The sequence below is a fragment of the Staurois parvus genome, unplaced genomic scaffold (assembly GCF_062004578.1).
Source record: "Staurois parvus isolate SC_StPar_1 unplaced genomic scaffold, SC_StPar_1.0 ptg000218l, whole genome shotgun sequence".
In the NCBI taxonomy this organism is placed as follows: Eukaryota; Metazoa; Chordata; class Amphibia; order Anura; family Ranidae; genus Staurois; species Staurois parvus.
Window position 1 is genome coordinate 6784152 of NW_028318014.1, and position 20469 is coordinate 6804620.

At 41.0% G+C, this 20469-nt stretch overlaps 1 protein-coding gene across 2 annotated transcripts in view; it reads right to left on the reverse strand.

The window, feature by feature from the left end:
- SLF1 (SMC5/6 complex localization factor 1) overlaps positions 1-20469 on the reverse strand; it is a 180847-nt gene that overhangs the window by 56390 nt on the left and 103988 nt on the right. For both annotated transcript variants that reach the window (XM_089679164.1, XM_089679163.1), the window contains 4 exons: positions 19392-19547; positions 16259-16425; positions 11560-11703; positions 5814-5973 (listed from right to left, as the gene is read on the reverse strand). In XM_089679164.1, coding sequence (XP_089535290.1) covers positions 5814-5973; positions 11560-11703; positions 16259-16425; positions 19392-19547 — 627 coding nt within the window. The remainder of the gene's footprint in view (positions 1-5813; positions 5974-11559; positions 11704-16258; positions 16426-19391; positions 19548-20469) is intronic.

Genomic DNA, 20469 nt, shown 5'->3' on the forward strand with positions numbered 1-20469 from the left:
GTCTAGCCTTATCCAAGTTTTGTCTGTAGGATGGTGTGGGGTCTGACTGAACGGCCGCATGAGATTGCTGAAAAGCAGCTGCCATGAATGAATCACCTCTCCTTCTTAAGATGGGAGGCTAGGCTGATACGGGCCCCATGAATCACAGGCTATGAGTTTCCCAGAAAGTTAGTGGAGAGATATCTGGCAAAGAGTTGTAAGCAAGGTAGTCCTTGAGAGCGGATTTCCAACCTGTGGGCCCGGGTGAGTCAGGAGAGAGTCATTAATATACCATGTAGTATCACACTGCCAACGTACCATTGAATCTAGGGATGTGAGGACTACATTATGATCTGTCCAAGTATAAGGTAGAATAGCAGATGTGAGGAGAGCTGGAGAAGACCCAACAGTCAAAAGTATATTGTCGATACGAGAAAAGGTTTTATGAGGATGAGAGCAGTGTGTGTATTGACGCCTAGCTGGGTTACCTTCCTACCATGAATCTAGAAGGGAGTATTGTTTTAACAATTGCTGGAATGACAATTTGTTAAAACTATAAGAGACTGGGAAAGGTGAATTATCCAAAAACATATACAGTACCTGGTTGTAGTCTCCACAGATCAGCAAGGTGCCCTGTTTGTGGGTATCTACCACTTGCAGCAGATGAGAAAGGAACAAAGTAGGGTTTCGGTTGGGAGCATAATATGAGACTATGGTGACTTCGGAATCCAAGAGATGACCGGTAAAATATTATAGCGACCCTCAGGGTCTCCAATCTCTGTCCAAAGAGCAAATGGAGTCATACGGTGGAAAGTCACAAAAAGCCCTCTGCGTTTAGTGTCTCCCGAAGCAGAATAAACCTGAGGGTGAGAGATGCTAAAGAACGTTGGTGTGTGGAGGCTAGTAAAGTGGCTTTCCTGCAAGCCGACCACATAAGCTTTGGTAGAGGCAAACGATCGAAAGGCCTTAACCTGTTTATGTGGGAAGTGTGGTCCTTGAACATTAAGGGTGAGAATATTCAGCTGAGCCATGATAAGGGAGGAGAGCAAAGCTCAATCCAGTCGGAACACTATAGTTGCGGTCATTCCCTGGGATAAAGAAGGAAGAAAGAGGAGTAAAATAGAGAGAAATAGCTAGGAATGTTGAGAATAAGAGAAATAAAAAATAAGAGCATCAGGAGCCTTAAAAAATTATACATGAAAAATTTGTGAGTTGCTGTATGTGCGGATAGAATTATCTGAACAGAGGGCAAGACCCTGTCCAGGGAAAACCTACAACAAGGCAACCGAGGACAAAAACTAAAACAAAAAAAAAAAAAGCAGTGACTGTCATCAGAGGGCACATCCACCAAAAACAATATCTAACCATATCAATAAACATAAGAACCCGGCCATAGATGGACTTCTGGGAGTTCGGCACAGAGTAAGAGCTTCCAATAAAATAGTGGGAAGGCAAGGGCAACAGGTAGTGAAAATGTCCCAGAAGTCAATGATTAGCGAGGCTTCCAAACAAACCTGTGAAGTACAGAATAAAAAGAAAACAAGAGACATAGTAGTGTCTAACAGGTAACCAGAGAATAATAATGATCCCACTCATGCCAATGGCATGGTGACAATTTGGTTTCATTTGGCTATAAGGGTCCAGATAAGGACAGCAGGTATCAGAAATCAAAACACAAAAAGCGGGGCCCCAACCCCCAAAGAGGAAAGGGAGGTTCAGCAAAGCATCCAATATTAAATATCATTAGAGCGGCATTTATGAGGTTGGTGTCCAGAGGACCTTGAGTGCCCATGGGTTTTTGAAGCAAAAACAGAAAGAAAAAGGTAAAACTGAAGTAGAACACTATTAAACTGGCCAGAAAGGGCTGAAGAGATGAAGGCTGAGGTTGGAAGCTAAACTATGAAAGACCATGGGGTGCTAGAAATACAATATAAAAGGAGGTAGAAATTAATGATGGCATAGAAAGGAAAAAAAAGGGAGGGGGGGAGAAAGCACAGGAAAGGTGGGCAGTGGAAAAGATAAGGGGTAGGAAAAAGGAGAGGGAAGAGAAAGGAAGGGGAAAGGTGAGGGCAGGAACAATGAGGTAAGGAGGGGATGGAAAGGAGTAGGGAGAAGGAGAGTCTAAAATATGGGATCAGGGACACAAAGGACCTGGGATGCGGTGGCGATATCAGGTATACTGTAGCAGTAACGCTAAGAAGCATAGAGCTTCAACCTTGCAGTGTTATAAACAGAAAAATAATAGGGCCATTAACCCAAACGACATAGTGGTAATGGAACAGGGGGGCAGGGCCAACAAGAGCTCTGGTAAACATCCCAAAATAAAGGAGAGCAAAGACCAAAAATTATACCATCAGTCCACTGAATCAGATGTAGCAAGGGCCGGAGAAGCAAAACGATCACGCTAGTAGGATCCTCTGTTGCATTTCATGTGGGCTGAGGTGGAAGCTTTCTGAGGAGAGCAAGAGGCCAAAAGGTGTTGTTGACTTTGGTCTTCCAAGGATGAGGGTAAGGAGGATAGGTGCAGTTGAAGTTCATCTGAGGTTTCACAGATATACTTAGTTCCTTTATTGGTGAAATGCAGTGAGAAAAGGAACCCCCAGGAGTAGATAATGCGGTGACGTTTGGTGACGGTCTGCTGAGAAAGGTTGACGAATAATTGGCAAGCATGGTCCTAAAAGGAAAGAGACTCTGGAAGTTACGCTGCGGTTAGGAGTTGCTCTTTCAAATGCTAAAAATGCAGCTTCACAATTATATCACGGGGGGAGGGGGGGGGTGTCAGCTTCAGGTTTTGCATGATGTCAAGGCTCTATGAACCTGGTCAATCTCGAGGCATTCAATGGAGGGTACCACTTCCTGGAAAAAGACTGTCACTGTCAACTGAAGATCAATTATAGATTCTGATATGCCACGTATACGCAGATTGGAGCGGTGTGCCCAATTTGTAAAATCCTCAAGGCGGCAGTGTAAAGAAAGATTCTCCTCCCTAAGGCTTCAAGCTACTCAGTATGGTTGGTGATCACTGCCTCCAGGTAGTCCACTCTTTTCTCGAGGTCTGCAGTATGCTGTCCCAGTTCACAAATCTCAGTGGATAGACATTCTTTAATCTGGTCTGAAGTCTGCTTTAAGCCTTTTGTAACATCCACTCGAACTGCCTAAGAAGGTCAGATTGACTGTAACCAGCTTTTGAGGGCAGTGAGATAGCTAGGAGTTCTGTGTCCATCCTCTTCTCCCATAGCTGGAGGCTTTTGCTTAGGAGAGGGCTGTGTGTGTGTTGGGGGGAGGATGGCGGATCCGTTATCTTGGATGAGGCCCGCACCAGTACCCCTCGGATAGATATTGAATTAGTCTTCTGGCAGGAGCTTCCGTACACCATGCTGCCAGTTCCCAGGGTGCTTCGTGCACACTTGTGGAGCGGTGGGTGCGGATCAGACCTCTGGGTGGATGTCTCAGGTGGTGGCATGTGTCTCCGAGATGCGGAGCACTAGTGAGACATATCCCTCTCAACTAGCTTTGAACATGCACCCTCTAGGAAAAAAATACAGACGAATGAGAGACAAAAATAAGTTGGCCATCCGGCCATGAGCCGAACGTCCTCAACTACCTTTGACGCAGAATTCTCCATAAAATTAGTTCAACTGACTGTTTATCTTTATTTCTAAGAAGAGGAAAATACAAATGTAGAGAGAGGGCTCATGCTTCTTATTTCAAGCAGTAACAACACCAGACAGAAGTTTTTTTTGTCTGGATGCCTTTCCCTAAAGAAGCACTGGGGCAACAGGCATCAAACTCATGAAAAAGACCTAAAATTGTTTCAGTAAATATATGGGATATCGCAGTGAGAATAATGTGATTTGTGATTTATCTGCATTCTGCATTGCCAGTAGCCAGTCCAGAAAGGGCAAAGTGCAAGTTGGTTCCAGCATGTACGCAGTGCCATCTGGGCCGCACCACTGCATTACACCAGGAGCACACGTGCATGCCCAGCAACTATGCCAGCAGAGAAACTCAGAGAGCCTGCACAGTGCTACCAAGACACTCTTGGATGGAGTCAGCATACAACTTCCAGGCATCACAGGGGTTAGCCATTACCATGCTCCAAGTTCCTCAAAACTTCCAGGGGCAGGAACCAGCACTGGGAACTACAGATAGGAGCAACTTAATTTGAACAGTAGAGAGTTGTTATGGATGAATCCTCACCTCTCCAGGTGAGACATAACCCATGGGGTTTTCAGGGACTGGGATATGCCACAGCAGACCACGGCCCTGGACTTGTATAGCAACTCACATTATGCAAATGCACACTAAGGCGAGCACCTTTGGTAGGATCCAGTGTCATTAGCAGCTTACAGGCTGTCCACCTTCTTCACACTGGGGTCCGGGTACAGTTCCTCTAAGAAAATTTGTAGAAAAAGATTTGGATAATTGCAGCTACTCTGGAACACTAAAGATCAGCAGTCAAACTCATGAAATTTAAATTCTCATGAAGTGTATCAAACTACAAAGCACTCTAAGCCAAGAGAATTAGGTCCATGACTGCAAGGTTGGGAGTGGGAGGGGTTATGCAACTGAAACAAGCTTTGCTATTTGCCAGTGACCAATCACCTGATGGCGAAGCATAAGCCAATGGTCCAAGAATTAACCCATCTGGGTCTTGTGATGTACAATACAATTAAGAACAACAGGCAGGGAGGGATCTGTATCTCTTCATTGCAACTGCAAAGTCTTTTCTCATTAGAAGCCTGTGTCTGCAGGTCCCTGAACCAGTTTCAGTAAAGATCTATGGCCACCTTTAGGCAGGTAAATTACTTAGAATTAGACATAACAAATCACATTCAGACCCCCAATGACATCTCCTCAGATTGAAATTCTTTTTTATCTACCCTTCTGAAAAGGAATACACTTTTGCATCTGAATATAGACTGTTATAATGAAAAAAAAAAATAATTGTCTAAAACTAATTATAGATTTGTGAATGGAGTTTCGTTTGGGAGCTTGTACAATTATTCTCATGTATGCAACCCTGATCTGAAGTTCCCCCAAAACAGAATTTACTATGGAGGATTAACAAATAGCTACTGAAGAAAACAACTACTGAAGAAACACGGAAGACACAGTTACTGAAGAAAAAAAGGGAAACCTCTATCTGTGCACATCATAGTGAGACGTGATTTGAAAATTGTCAAAAAATGTCCTTTTCCATTCAAAAATAAATAAAAGTTTTGTGTCAACTCTTTTCTTAAAAGATAAACTAACTCCTTGCTGACACATTAGAAAGCATGAAAAATTATCACAGGCATTTAATAATAAAGGTCCACATAAGCATTTATTTTCTTTTTAATAATCAATTTAAAAAACAACAAAGCTCCTGACAATTACAGTGTGATTTCTAGCACCCTCGGTGGGTGTACACTGAATTTCATTAGGTATTTCATTAAGAGTTGTACACTGTAAAATGACAATAAGTGTATGAGTTATTAATGATGAAATTACTACTGCTGAAAACATACAGCTGCACTTACCTTATGTCTTTGGGCAGTTTTCAAGGCAAACAGGCTAAGAAGACCTATGTATCCCTAAAATCTTTGTCAAGCAACTACCAGGATTTCTAAGAACTTAACCCTCCATTATAGATCTGCTCCAGTACCTCATTTCAACTGTACTTGTCTTGTATAGATCCATATAGGATGAGCAAAACTTCTTAACTGCCACCTGTTAAAACATCTAACTAATGTACAGTATTATGCCTTACTGCCTTCCAGATTCCTCTGCAATAACACAGATAAATACCCACATAGAATAAAGGTTTATGTAGCTACCATTAAAATACTTACACTCTTGGAATTAAGTTCTTTCTTGTAGGACATGATTACTAGGTCTGTTAGTGTAGTCAAATTCTTGGTTAAAAACACCATAGTCCTGGTCTCAGGCCAAAAAACTCCAACAATAAAAGATGGAAACAATGTTTTATGAGATTCTGTGCGTTCAGAGAGCCTAGCATAAGAACAAATGCAAATGATCAGTGCTTTAGCATTGAAAGGATAAAGTCTTGTTGATAGGTTACTTTCATCCAAAGTCCATTGCAATGTTTCCATAAAAAGGCAAACTGAAGAATAATATACACAAAAGTACCTGGCAAAAGCACAAAACACAATAAATCCCTCCACAGTGGGGCTGTCAAACCCATTCAACAACTGTCAAACCCATTCAACAGCACAGTCTCTGCCCCAAATATGCATCTTGACTAACAGACTCTCTCAATGCTCTGAGGAGGAAAGTAAGCCCTCAAAAAGAATAAACCAAGATATGCAATTGATCTTCTTTATCCAGTGGATGGATCGAATCCTACTTTAGGATTTGTGTTTTAAGCGCTTTTTCCATTTACTTTTGTGAGTATAATATTTTAAGTAGTTTTATTAAAGATAACACACAATGCTGATGTGCTCTCATATCTGTTCATTAGCCTAGCAGAATAGTTAAACAATGGAAATATTAGAGGTTATTTGTTATATTGTTGATATTACTTTGGGCAGTCCAGGCCTCTTAGTTGTGTTCTTATGCCTATGGTTAGGAGAATTTCCTTTTTGGTTGTACTGTATACAGTATATACCCTAAACACTTCACCCCCATAGACTAATGGGATGTTTCAAGACTATTACAAATGTACTGTATCACTCTTAGTGTATGCCTTATTGCGAATTGTCCCATTGCTCTTCTTTTGGAAATCTGTACACTGATTAGTGAAGTCATAATAAAGTTTCTTATGATATAAAGAGACTTGTGACAAGACCATTCATTTCAACAAAAATTTAAATTTTAACCTACCTGTAAAATTAATTTCTTGGAGTATGTACAGGACACAGGTAGATTCAGAGACCTACTTTATAAGGCAAAAAAAAACTGAGACCCCAATAACCACCCACCCCCTCAACCATCCTCAGTTCTTTATCAAGTAATAAAAGGATGATAGAGTGGAGGTGGGCCTGTATCTTGTACTGTACTCCAAAAAATTGTTCTATAGATACGTTAAAAAAAAAAAATCCCATTTTCTTGTTCATACAGTACAGGACAGATTCAGAGATAACTGGGAAGTCCCAAAGCGATACCAATGAGGGGAGGGTACCCCTCCAAAACAACCAAAAAGGGGTCCAGACTCAAATCAAATTGCAGCCTGAAGCACTTTGTAATAGAAAGAATCAAAAGCAGCATCAGCCAAGGCCTGAACATCCACCTGGTAAAATGTACATGTTGTAGCGTTACAAATTTGCAATGCAGAAGCTTGTTGTTGCAACAGATCTAGTAGAATGAGCCTTCTTTGCTGGACAAACCCAACCAACAACCTGATGGATCCATCTAGTAATGGTGTAATGAGATGAAGAGAACCCCCAGTGAGATCCCTCCAAAAGCAAAAGGAAAGAATCCCAATGTCTCAGTGAGGCTCTGGCTGCGAGGTAGACTAACAGCTTTAACCATATCCAGCCAGCCTATCAAAGCCAGTGACTGAGAAGCAAGATTGAATGCTGAACCCCCGGAAAAAGCATAACAGCTGCAGAACACCTGCATACCATGTTCTTCTTGGCTAGTTCAGGGTCACGTATATCACTGGAATTCCTTCAGACTCAATACGGCAAAGGAGATGATGGAGGTTCTTTAGAGGAGGAAATGCATAGATCAGGAAGAACTAATCCCACAGGGTCCCAATTGTGTCCATCACAAAGGCCCTCGGATCTTGAAACAAAAAAAAAAAACCTCTCAACTTTTGCTTGAATCTTGTTGCTAGGAGATCCATGTCAAGCATCCCCCCATAACTGGCAAATGACCTGAAATACCTCTGGGTATAGGGCCCACTCTCTCAAATCTAGCTGCTGATGACTGGGAAAGTCTGCGTGCCAATTTTCTACAGCCAAAATATGTATGGCTGCGAAGGCCAGAAATGTGACGTTATGCTCAAAGCAGAATCAAATTTGCTGCTCTCTGATCTGCTTGATTTCAGGTCCCACCCTGGTGACTGATGTAAGTTACAGCCGTGGCATTGTCTGATTGAACCTGTGTCAGTAGTCCCTGAAGGAAGCTTGTCTACTTTTGAAGGGCAAGGGCTTCAAAATGTTGATGGAAAGTTAGGATTCCTGTAGCGACCAAGTTTCCTATACCAAAAACATCTCCACAGCCCAACAGGCTGGAATCATCGTGGCGGACATCATGATCAGTGTACAATTCAATGGGAGAAACGACTTTCCCTGTTCTTACTAAATCTTGAGTCCACCATGGAAGAGAATTTCTGGCCTCTGTCGAAAGCCATATGGATTAGTCCAGAGAAGATGTTTGCTTGTCACACACAGTCAAAATGCTGTGCTGTAGCAGCCTGAAATGAATCTACACATATGGGAGTTCGTCATCAAAACTAGGACCCTCATCAAGAATTGCTGACAAGACAGTAGAGTATTTGCCCAAGATCTCGATGACAGGATTTTTGCAGGTGGAAGATGCACTCCAGACAGGACCGAGTCCAACACAAGCCCTAGGTGTTCCAAATGATGAGCCAGAAACAATGCAGATCATTGGAGGTTGAGACTCCAACTGAAGGATTGCAAAAGTTGAGCCGCCCATAGAATGCCGTTCAATAGAATCTGAATAGATTGGGTCTCAACAGGTCATCCAGGTATCCTACAACACACTGAGAATGAAGTAAGCCAAGGAGCGGGGCCAAGACTTTTGTGAAGACCCAAGGGACAGTGGACAAGCCAAAAGGAAAAAACACAAATTGAATATGTTGCTTGCTCAGAGCAAAAAGCAAGGAGCGTTAGTGCAGAGGATACGTGTGGGCATGTAAATAAGCATCTCTGAAACCCCCTAGTTGGAGAGAGGCAATGACTGGGTTGACAGATTCCATGTGGAATTTTTTGATTCTAGAATTTGCTGAGGTCTAAGATGAGATATATATATCCACTCAGTTTTAGAAATGTGAACAAGTTGGGAGTAAAAACCCTGAAACCTTTCCTTTCCTGGAACAGGTACAAGGACCCCAAGGAAAGAAGCTGGTGAAGGGCAATCGATAGAGCCCATGCTCACTGCAGAGACGAAGGAAAGTATGAAACCTTGAATTGGGACATTGGGTGGAGACTGAAACTCCAGTTTGCAGCCATGGGTGCAATGTCCCAAACCCAGATGTCTGTGAAGGCTGAGAGACTTACCCTACTTGTGCAGAACGCTTGGACCTGGCTTAGCCAACTAGGGTATCCAAGACTTGCAACAGAATTGCTTTCCTGGACTGGGCTTGGAAAATGAGGCCTGTGAGAGACCAAAGGAACTCTTCCTCTGAGTAGAGGTTAGGGACCTACCAGCAGCAATCATAGCCTTGCATTTGTTAGGCAACAGGGTGCTCTCACTTCTATAACCTTTCTAATGAAAGAGTCAAGTGCCTTGCTGAAGAGACGGCTTCCCCTGAAGAGAATCTTCTGCAGAAGTGTTTTGTATGCCAGTTCCACTGACCAGTGCTTAAGCCACAGGAGTTTGTGCATCTGGACAGAGAGAAGGCCCACCCTAGATGTTTGACACAGGGAGTCAGTCAATCCATCCACACAATTCCTCAGAGCATTCAGCAGAAGATGCAAGCTCAGAAGGAGCTAAGGAGATTTAGTCCAGCCTGCCATAGGAAACAGGAACATAGCCATAACAGCGATAACAGTTTGCACTGTTGAACCAATTAGGGCACTCTTGAGCCGCTCAGGACCCCAAGGAGGATGGTAGGACTGCCTAGGGCTGTCTGTGGTGGTGCCTGAGTGGTGAAAGCAAACTACTAAACCACCCATATTGTAATGTTGGCTAAAGTAAAGAGGGGAGAGTCACTGAAATAATGAAGGTGGGCCAGGACAACTATTGAGTTCATGTAAGGGAGGAATGGGGAACCCCACCCTGGGAGAAAGGAAGATCTTAGGGTGTTATATACTCACAATCTCAGTGAGTAACGCCACACAGGGGAGACCAGGGGATTAACTCCTAATACCCCTGACTTCATCCACTTCAGAAGGGCGCACTCCAGTGAGTGGGTCTTCTGAGATTGGGTCACATAGGTGTGGATAGCCTCTGTCCTGGACCAGTATAGCATACGCTGTGGCTAACTCTATGCAATAAGATGAATGTCTAGTAGAGGATGCAGTGCCAAAAGCAACTTTACAGTCCAGCCCTGCGTCTTCTCTTGCAGGGTGTGAGTGCAGTCCTCAAAGCTCTTGCCATGATGCACCAATGCTGCATAAGATGCCACAATGCAGCAAAGGAAAGTTGTCTGACGAATTCACTAAGTGTAACTAACAAACACTCTTTGGACAGGAGATTTCAATACCTAAAAACACTACCAAATAACTGAGGATTGTTGGGAGTGGAATGGGTTATTTGGGGGATCCTCACAGTTTTTTTTACAGTGTCCAACCACCTTAAGTTATCTACCTATATTATTATACAGGATTTATATATAACCCAGTTGTCTCTGAATCTGCCTGTACTGTATGAACAATAAAATCCTTCCATAAGATTATATGTGTGTTTCACATGGTTTATACATTTTACTCATCTGTAAAAGTCTTCCTTGTGTGAACATCCAAAAACTGTGCAAAGGAAGAGTCAGAAGAGCTGTGGAAAGACCAACTGGATACTCCCAGAAGAGGAAAGGGCTAGCATGTGCAATGATGGGGCTGTGCTAGGGAACTGACTCTTCCTAGGGCAATATTGTCTAGCACATTCAAAGACACAATGCATGTAAATTTAAAATAAACAAAATACTTATGGAAAAGAAAACATTAAAAAAGTAAGCATTTGGAGTACCTGATTTCTCTGCAATTTTTAAAGATAGTGACAGGGTCTCTTTGAAGCAACTCCACCATGATTTTAAAAAACATCTCCCTGATTATAAAATGTTTATTACCTACCTGTCTAGCTACCCATGTTGCCACCTTTGCTTTCTTAACTTTTTGCTGATTGCCTCATGCATACAACATGTGCGGCAGAAAGGAGGGTGAGCCTTAAACGCCTATATGTGGTATATGTGTCCACGGCGCACTGCTGTTCTGTGCTCTCACTGCACACTCCTAGCACACTGACCGAGCTGTCACAGACAGCTGAACATTTTTCGGCAAACTTAGTACCTTAGCCCCTTCCACTGGTCATATGCATATATGTGGCAGTATGGTGGTGGGCTTTAACACTGAGCAACCACATATATGTGTGTAAATCTAGCATTGCTATTCTGTGCTGGCAATGTTCTCAGTCAATGCTCCCAGCACTGTAACAAACAGCTCCCGGTTACTGTTTACTATCAGCAGCCATTTGGGTGGGTTCTCAGTCACATGGTCGCTATAACAGTCAATCACAGTTACCACATGACAAAGAAGATCATGGAATGCATTTGGTGCTATGAACTATTTATAGGGCTGGCTCCTGCCAGCTGAAAAGCCTTAAGAAAGTGAAGACTGACAGTGAGGGAGGTGAGACAATAAAGTTTTACACCTTTTTCCTTGCAGGGAGACATTTTTGTTTTTAAAGTAGTAGCAGAGTAAATTTAAGCTTCAAAAAGAGAGGAAATCTCACCTTGCACTCAGTGATTTTGCCTCTTCCTGCATTATGTTTGTAACAAATTTCAAGACTGCTGCAACAACTTGTCTCCTTTTATTAGTATCAATTCCCAGATCAAACGTTTCATGGCATAAGCAGAAAGCATCATCAATAAAACACCTGTGAAGAGGAAGAAAACTCATAATTAACAGCAGCAAGTGCAAGGCCTTTTACTACTGTACAGTCAACAAACAGCAAACAACTGTTCCTGCATATTTTAAAAACAAAGGTCAAATATAGCTTGTGTCCATTTTACTATGTATGAAATATCGGGCTATATAGTTTTAGCTTATTAAGGGGGTCTAAAGAATGCTACTGCAGAAACATAGATGAGTTCCAATATATTTTTACTGTGTTGTTGAATGAGGTTGAGTACAAGATTCACAACAGACTTTCAAGTTAAATATACACCAATAATAAGACACACAAGAAGTATAATTATTTTTGCTAAGGCAGGCCATACACGGGCCGTTTATCGGCCGAATTTTCGGCCGATAAACAAAAAATCGGTTGGCCCCGTTGCCACCAATGTCCGCAATAAACGGCCGTTTTTCACGGATTTTCCAGCATGACCAATAAAAATAAATGAGGAGATCCGTGAAAAACGTCCAATGGGCTGGCCCCACTAACGGCGTGAGTATCGGCCAATAAACGACCCGTTTATAGCCTGCATAACATTTTTTTTGTCGAAAAGTAGCTGATGTTTATAAATAATAAAAATTAACATTACAGGGATTTCAGATCATTAAAGATTGTGGAGTATTTTGTTTTCAAGTTAATAAGGAACAACACCGTGCAGCACTTCTAAGCAGGAAGCAGAACCTGCATTTGCAATAAACAAATATGGTTGCTCCCAAATATACTTACACATACAAACAAGAATTCAAGTAAACCCACATATGTTGTTAGCCACTTGCCCTCCGGAAGATTTACCCTCCTTAACCTCTAGACGCCCAGTGCACGCAAATGGGCCTTGACGCCAAGTGTCCGCATATTTGCGTACCATTTTGAAAATACATATGTGCTGAGAGCGCGTGCCCTGCACGCTCCCAGCACATATGTCCGTGACTCACGGAAAGGTCTTGATCTCCCCTTGCAATCGGGACCTTTTCCGATCATGTGACCGCCGTGACAGCGAATCATGGCGGCCACATGACCCTAAAACCCTGCCCCGCCTCCTGGCTTCTGAAACTCTTAAAGAGGTGGGAGATTAATGACCAGGCCATTTTTATGCTATTTGACACTGCTCTATTTCTGGTAATTGCATGGTCATGCAACGTTGTACCCAAAACGAAATGTATGTCCTTTTTTTTACACAAATGTGTCACTTAAATGATATATTGCTCACACATGCCATGGGTATATGTGGAATTACACCCCAAAATATATTCTGCTACTTCTCCAGAGTATGGGGATACCACATGTGTGAGACTGTTTGGGAGCCTAGCTGCATACAGAGGCCCAAAATGCAATGACCCCTTTGAAAGCCTGAAGGTGTCCAATTTCTTTACTACCTATCACAGTTTCAGAGGCTCTGAAATTCCAGGATAGCACAGCCCCCCAAATGACCCCTTTTTGGAAAGTAGACATTTCAAGGAATTTAATAAGAAGCATGTTGAGTATTTGCAGATCTTATTTGTTGCCACAAGGTTTTAGAAAAGAAGAAAGAAAACGAAAAAGTAATTTTTCTTTTTTCTTTTCAAAACCTTGTGACCAAAAATGAGATTGGCAAAATACCTAAATTTTTCAGTATGTCTACTTTCCAAAAAGGGGTCATTTGGGGGGTTGTACTATTTTGGCATTTCAGGACCTCTGAAACAGTGATAGGTAGTCAGGAAGTGTGATGAGGGAATAAAGCCCTTTAAAAGCCTAAAGGTCCTTATTGGATTTTGGGGTCCTGTACTTGGCTAGACTACCAAAAAGTCTCTCACATGCGATATCCCCATACTCGGGAGAAGTAGAAGAATATGTTTTGGGGTGTAATTCCACATATGCCCATGGCACGTGTGAACAATATATCATTTAATTGACAAATTTGTGTACATTTTTTTTTAAATTTTCCAAAAACTTGTGGTAAAAAATAAATTCTTCTGTTGACTCAACATGCCTCTCAAATAGTTTGGGGTGTCTACTTCCAAAAAAAGAGTCATTTGGGTGGGTTTTGTGCTATCCTGGCCCAACATTAGCACACATCACCCACTCTTCCAATCACTTGAAGACGAGGCCTTTTCCGACACTCTTTGTTCACATAAAAAAAATCAGTATTTTTTGCTAGAAAATTACTTTGAATCCCCAAACATATATTTTTTTAAAGAAGAGAATAAAATAGTGGGTATTGCAATTGTTTATGTCACACAGTACTTGAATGGTAAATTTTTTGGGAAAAAATACACTTTTTGAATTTTAATGTACAAAAACACAATATATTGGCCAATTGTTTGGTAGCATATAAAAGGTGATGTTATGCCGAGTAAATAGATACCAAACATGACATGCTTTAAAACTACGCACATGCCCCGTGCAACGGCTACAAACTGCATCCATTTTTAATATCCATAGGCGACGCTTTAAAAGCCTTTACAGGCTACCACTTTAGATTTCCAGAAGAGGTCTAGCGCTAGAATGACTGCCCTCGATCTGACGTTCGCAGCGATACCTCCCATGCATGGTGCAACCGCTGGTTACATATTGACACGGGCCAGCGCTTGAATATGCCTTTGTGTGCGTGCAAGGGGGGAACAGGGGTGCTTTAATTTTTTTTTTATTATTTATTTTCCTTTTTTTTTTTTTATCACTTTTTTGTTATCACAGGGAATGTACATATCCCCTATGATAGCAATAGGCAGTGATTTTCTGAGAAATCTGGGGTCTATTAGACTGTAGATTTCTCCTCTGCCCTTAAAGCATCTGATCACACCCAGAATAGTGTGATCAGATGCTTTCCTATTTTAAAAATGGCGCTGTTTATATCTGGCGAAACCAAGGTGACGTCACATCCGGTGTGCCGTGGTCCCCGGTTTGGACAGCTGTACACTGTGATCTCTACCATTTCACATCCCGGCCCGGGGGCGTAGGTGAGAGGACATTCCACCCAGTTAAGCTATGTGCTCACCGCATTTTCTGGATGAGTTCTGCTTTTAATTAAGTATTTATGGAATAAAAGTATACCCCTTATGAAACCTATTGTGGGTTTATTATTGATCATAAGCCACAGCTTCCTTAGCGCTGGTTTCTTTGTAACTGAGTTAATGTAGTAGTGTCTGAGTGAGGCCCTGCAAAAACAGAAGCTACAGATAAAGTAGTCTAGTAGCAGTTTACGGGGTGGTACACATGTCACCAAATTACAGTGTCCAAGTTCCTCCTATACTATAAAATCTCTAATGGTGAAGCACAATTGACCAAAGTCTGGCTATTCTGGTACAGTGTATTTGATCTACAGTCTAAGATCCAATTCCAAAATACCAACATAAATGTAGAACTGTTGCCTTTAACAAACAGGCAGACAGGAACATTACTAGCATGATAGTATGCTTCAGGGTGAGGACTGGGCTGATGTATAGTAAAGGATTTGATTGAGACATGTTGGCAAGGAGGCAGGGGATATGCGATTTGGACTACATAAACACAGGGAAGCATGCAATATGGGAAAACAAGCAAACAATAATAAAAGCATAAATGCATTTAAATGATCAATTGCAACAAATATGACTTGTTTCAGAACATACTGGTTAAAGTATACCCAATGACCCCCCCCCCCAATAACTTATGCACAAAAACTATAGTCTATCTCAAATCCCTGAATTCTAATTTGCAGTACAGGATTTTTAGGATGACTGCTATAGGGGGCAGCACAGTGGCTAAATGGTTAGCACTTCTGCCTGGCAGTTCTAGGGTTGATGGTTCGAATCCCAAACATGGCACCACCTGCCTGGAGTTTGCATGTTCTCCCTGTGCCTGCGTGGGTTTCCTCCGAGTACTCCAGCTTCCTCCCACACTCCAAAGACATGCTGGTAGGTTAATTGGCTCCTGTCTAAATTCGCCCTAGTATGTGTATGTATGAATGTGAGTTAGGGACTTTAGATTGTATGCCCCTTGAGGGCTAGGAACTGATGTGACTACAATATACATATGTAAAGCGCTGCGTAAATTGATGGCGCTATAGAAGTACATGAAATAAATACATAAAATAAATATAATGTTTCACATAGAACTATAAAAGAGAAGATCTTCGAAAAAGGGGGAGACTTTCGAAAACTGGAGCATGCAAAATCTGGTGCGGCTCTGCTTAGAAACCAATCAGCTTCCAGGTTTTATTATCAAAGCTTAATTGAACAAACTGATCTTATATGCTGATTGGATACCATACACAACCACAGAAGATTCTGAGTGTTCCAGTTTTAGTAAATCTCCCCCATAGCATCAATTTGCTCACTAAAATTGACTTCTATATCTTTTCCACAATTTTGCAGATACTGCTGTACGCATAAAAAAAAAGAAAAACTTGATAAAATAAACAAACAATGATGAGCAATGCGAAGGCAACCACAGAAACAAATTCAATTTTATCTAAGAGACCATTGAAAAATGAATTCTGCCAACTGATTATTGGTCCCTGTGATGCTATGCCTGCAAACAGGCATATAAAGTGTCTCTTTCTGCAGCTTAAAATCATTACCGTATCAGGGTTTCGATGAAGGACCAAGTTCCCTTTTTACAAATAGGACACTGAAGAATACTGAGGTAGAACTGGGACATAGAAACAGATTCCCACGGAGGATGATAGTGCAAGAGGTTGTAAAATACCCCCAAAAATCGACCAAAATGGTTGAAGTCTACATCTCCCTGTGAAAAACAAATACAGTTCACAATTCTTTGTAACATGCACATGTTCACTTAACCAAAACAATAATGTTGAATGGATATAAAATGTTCACAGACAAGGACAATATTAAAGTGATATCAAATCCAGGACCCTGCATTCACTATATCTGGTCTCCCACAGTACACATAACATGGAAATGCAATTATTTTAGTAAATATTAACTGCTAAATACTTTTTCTCATCAGCAGTTACAGCAGTCTTGTGACTTCAACACAGCACTGGTTAAAGCTTGTAGAAGGAGTTTTCTTTCTGCTCTAGGAGAATGTGAAACCCTTGACCCTCTGTCTGGGCAGTGCTGATTGACCCTGTGTTGATCACATGCACTCTCCCAAGAAAAAAAAAATCCTCTCTAGCGATACACACCAAACTGAGCATGTGCATGTGACTACAGATTCAGCCTGTATCAGGTGGTCATCTCAGCAACAGGAGGGCAGAGAAGAAAGGATCAAACAGCCTTTTTACGCAATGCAAAGGATCAACCCCTTAAGTTACACAGTGAGTGTAACAAGCATGCTTTACTGCATATACAGACTGATTTTACTGTTGTGGGTTTAGTAACACTTTAATTTGATAAACCTTTGATTTAGGACTCGAATTTTCATGAAACCTAATGTTCTAATTGCAGTTTATAAATTAAATGTTTCTAAAATAAGTTTTCTTAAAGCAATTTCAAAGAAATATCTCAAACATTCCTCCACATTACATGTTGTAATTCACAGTTTTACACTGGATATAAAGGTTGGGGACAGCAATATTTCAGTCAAACAAATTTAAGGCAAAGCCAAAGTTAAGTAAACTAGAAAAGCTACAATTTCTGGGGAAATTGTGTGAAGTGTTCTTGCCTCCACCAGTAGTCTACACCTGGAGTGGGCGGAGTAACTGGGTGGCGTGGCTTGTCACTCTGCTGCCTGCTCACACACCTGGGTTCCTATGGCATCTCACTCTACAGCAGAGAAGAGCGGTTAAAAACAAACTGCTCCAACTTGCTCACTTCACTGGTGGTTGCTATCTTCAAACGGTTGTAGTTTAAAATTATACATCCTACACCGAAGAACTTTATATTGTGAGAATCACAAGACCCAGACCTACATTTTGATGCATAGTATGTCTCTGAAATATTAAAAATGAAGGCAGAGTCGCAGTTTAGAAATTGCCCTTCAAAATTGAGGTGGCTAGAGTGGAGTTTCAATGAATGTCAATGGGCGGCGTGAGTTGCAAACAAATGGTCATATTGTGAAAACTATCAGGACTATGACTTAGCCGTGGACATTTTTAGTGGCAGCAGGGATAGCTGAACGTTTTGATATACGATTTGTGTAGGTGGGCTTGAAAATGAGGGAGTGATGGCAGTTTAGAAATCATGTCCTGATTTTTCAGCTCACACTCTAGCTTTTGTCTAACGTTTGCCATTTGGCGAAACGTTCCACAAAGTAATAGCACACCAATTGGGAACAATCCGCACATTTCAGTATATTACTGTCTATGTAGTGTAAAAACTGTGGGAGGAGTTAGGGTGGTAAATGTGGCTATAATAATAAGAATATATACTGTATGTGAGATAACAGAAAGTGGTCTTGCCATGCAAGAACACTTAGTTATGTAAAAATTCTTCAGTGAGCTCATTGTAGCAAATCAAGACTATATTGGTTAGTATAGTTAAAATCACTACACTTATTAAAGTAGAAGTCAAGGCATATATTTAGCTCTACTATGATTTGATTCTAATCAATGTGCCATACATATTACATTATTGTGCAACAACCTGTATTAATAATATAACAGGCACCAAATCTCAATCCTGATACAGATAACAGTCCTTATGAGCCCATAATAAAATGGAAGAAATTCTTCTTTCATAGCTGATAGCGCTAAAAGTGTGAACCAGATGCAAGTCCCCTAGTGACACCAGAGCCTCTCCAACTATCTCTCTTCCCTAATTGACAGCATGGAGGAATTTACTAAAACTGGTGCACTCAGAATCTGGTGCAGCTGTGCATGGTAGCCAACAAGCTTCTAACTTCAGCTTGTTCAATTAAGCTTTCACAATAACACCTGGAAGCTGATTGATTTCTATGCACAGGTGCCCCAGGTTTTGTCCTCTCCAGTTTTAGTAAATCTCCCCTAATGTGTAATGGCTGTTGAGTGTTTTACAGGAGTAAATCTACTGCCAGTTTTTGGTGCCTTGACTTTCATTTTAAATAGGTCTGCAGCTACTTTTTAATTAAGGTTTGTGTCAACATTCTTTTGTTTGATTTGAATGGGTTTTGAATTTCTATTTTAGTTTATGAAAGATGAAAACCCGCATTGCACAGGTCAAAAGCAGGTCAACTGCACATATCAATAACCTTTGAAAGATCTCATAAGCATCTCCAACTGATGCCGTTGACACAAGCTGACCATCACGTTCAACCACCAGAAAATTAATATATGAAACTTAATTCAGCTGGCAACTGAGCTCCTAAGGCAATAGTATATCCCCTGGATCAATAATCTATCGTATTATCGCTAATAATAAAAAAAGAAAAATTACACTTCATGTGGGATAAAAGCTAAAGGCAAGACACAACTAAGATCCTGTGCTAATTTAAATACATTTTCATGCACAATAAAACACTGGTTTGTCGGGTAATTATCCAGATGTCTACAGATGACCAGTGATCAGTAATGACCACTTTGTTAATCTAGCAGCAGTCACCTTTCCTCTACATTGCCAAGCATGTCCAAATTATGCAAATACATATTGACTTGTCTATGTACAGTTTCGGGCACTGGTCAATATTCTGATGGTAATGTGTAAACAGTTTTATTTCCGAAGAAAATACATACAAAAAAAAAAAAAAAACTTTTAATGACACTGATTATTACAATAGAGGCAACTACAAATGTAGATATATTTATTAAGAAAAAAAAAAAGGAAAGAACTTACCTGAATAAAGTGTTTGAGAAGGGACATGAAACATTTCTGAGGGAATAGCGAAGGAAGAAGACTTTCAATCTCTCCAAATGCTTCTGTGAAGAACTGTCCATCTATCAGTTCTTCAATTCTATTCCAACTTGATCGCCTGATTTCATTACGTTTAACCTAACAGAAATCAAAAGACTATGTAATCGGGAAGCGGTTAATAGTTAATTTCTTTTTTTTTAAATAACCTGACTTGTGCAATTCCTCCAAAGACTACCAATGTGCACAAGAGTGAAGAGTATACATACAGTGTATTTTATATACAGTTGTACCCAAAATTTTGCATACCCTAGGAGAATTGGTAACATACAGTACCATTTTTAAAGAAAAAATAATGTGTTCATTATTTTATGTGATTCATATTCAACTGTAGGTCATAACAGAATGGCACAATCATAAAACAAAACATGCCAGCAAGTAAACAAATGAAATGACCCTTGTTCAAAAGTCTCCATGTCCTTAGTTCTTAATACTGTGTAGGACAGCATGTAGTTTTGTAATAGTTGCTTGGCAAAATGCCTTCAGGGCATGCAAAGTCTTTGGTCGTCTTGAATGAACAGCATGTCTGAGATCTCCTCAAAATGGCTTGATGATATTTAGGTAAGGACACTGTGATGGCTACTGCAGTATAAACCTAACCTTATGCTTACAGTCATTGTCCTGCTAGAAAGTCCAAAAGCATCACCTGCAGAAATTTCGTGCAGAAGAATGCAAATTGTCTGCCATTACTTTCTGATAACATGCTGTATTCATCTTTCCATCAATTTTCACAAGATTCTTTGTGCTTTTAGAGCTCACACATCCCAAAAATATCCACCAAGCTTCACAGTGGGGAGGGTATTCTTGTCGCCATAAGCCTTGTTGACTGCTCTCCAAACATAGCGAATATGGTTGTGACCATAAAGCTCTATTTTGGTCTTGCCACTCCAGAGTACAGTGTTCCAGAAGCTGTGAGGCATGTCAAGGTGTTGTCTGGAATCATGTTACTGGGCTTTATTGTGGCATTGGCGCAGTAAAGGCTTTTTTCTGGCAACTCGACCAT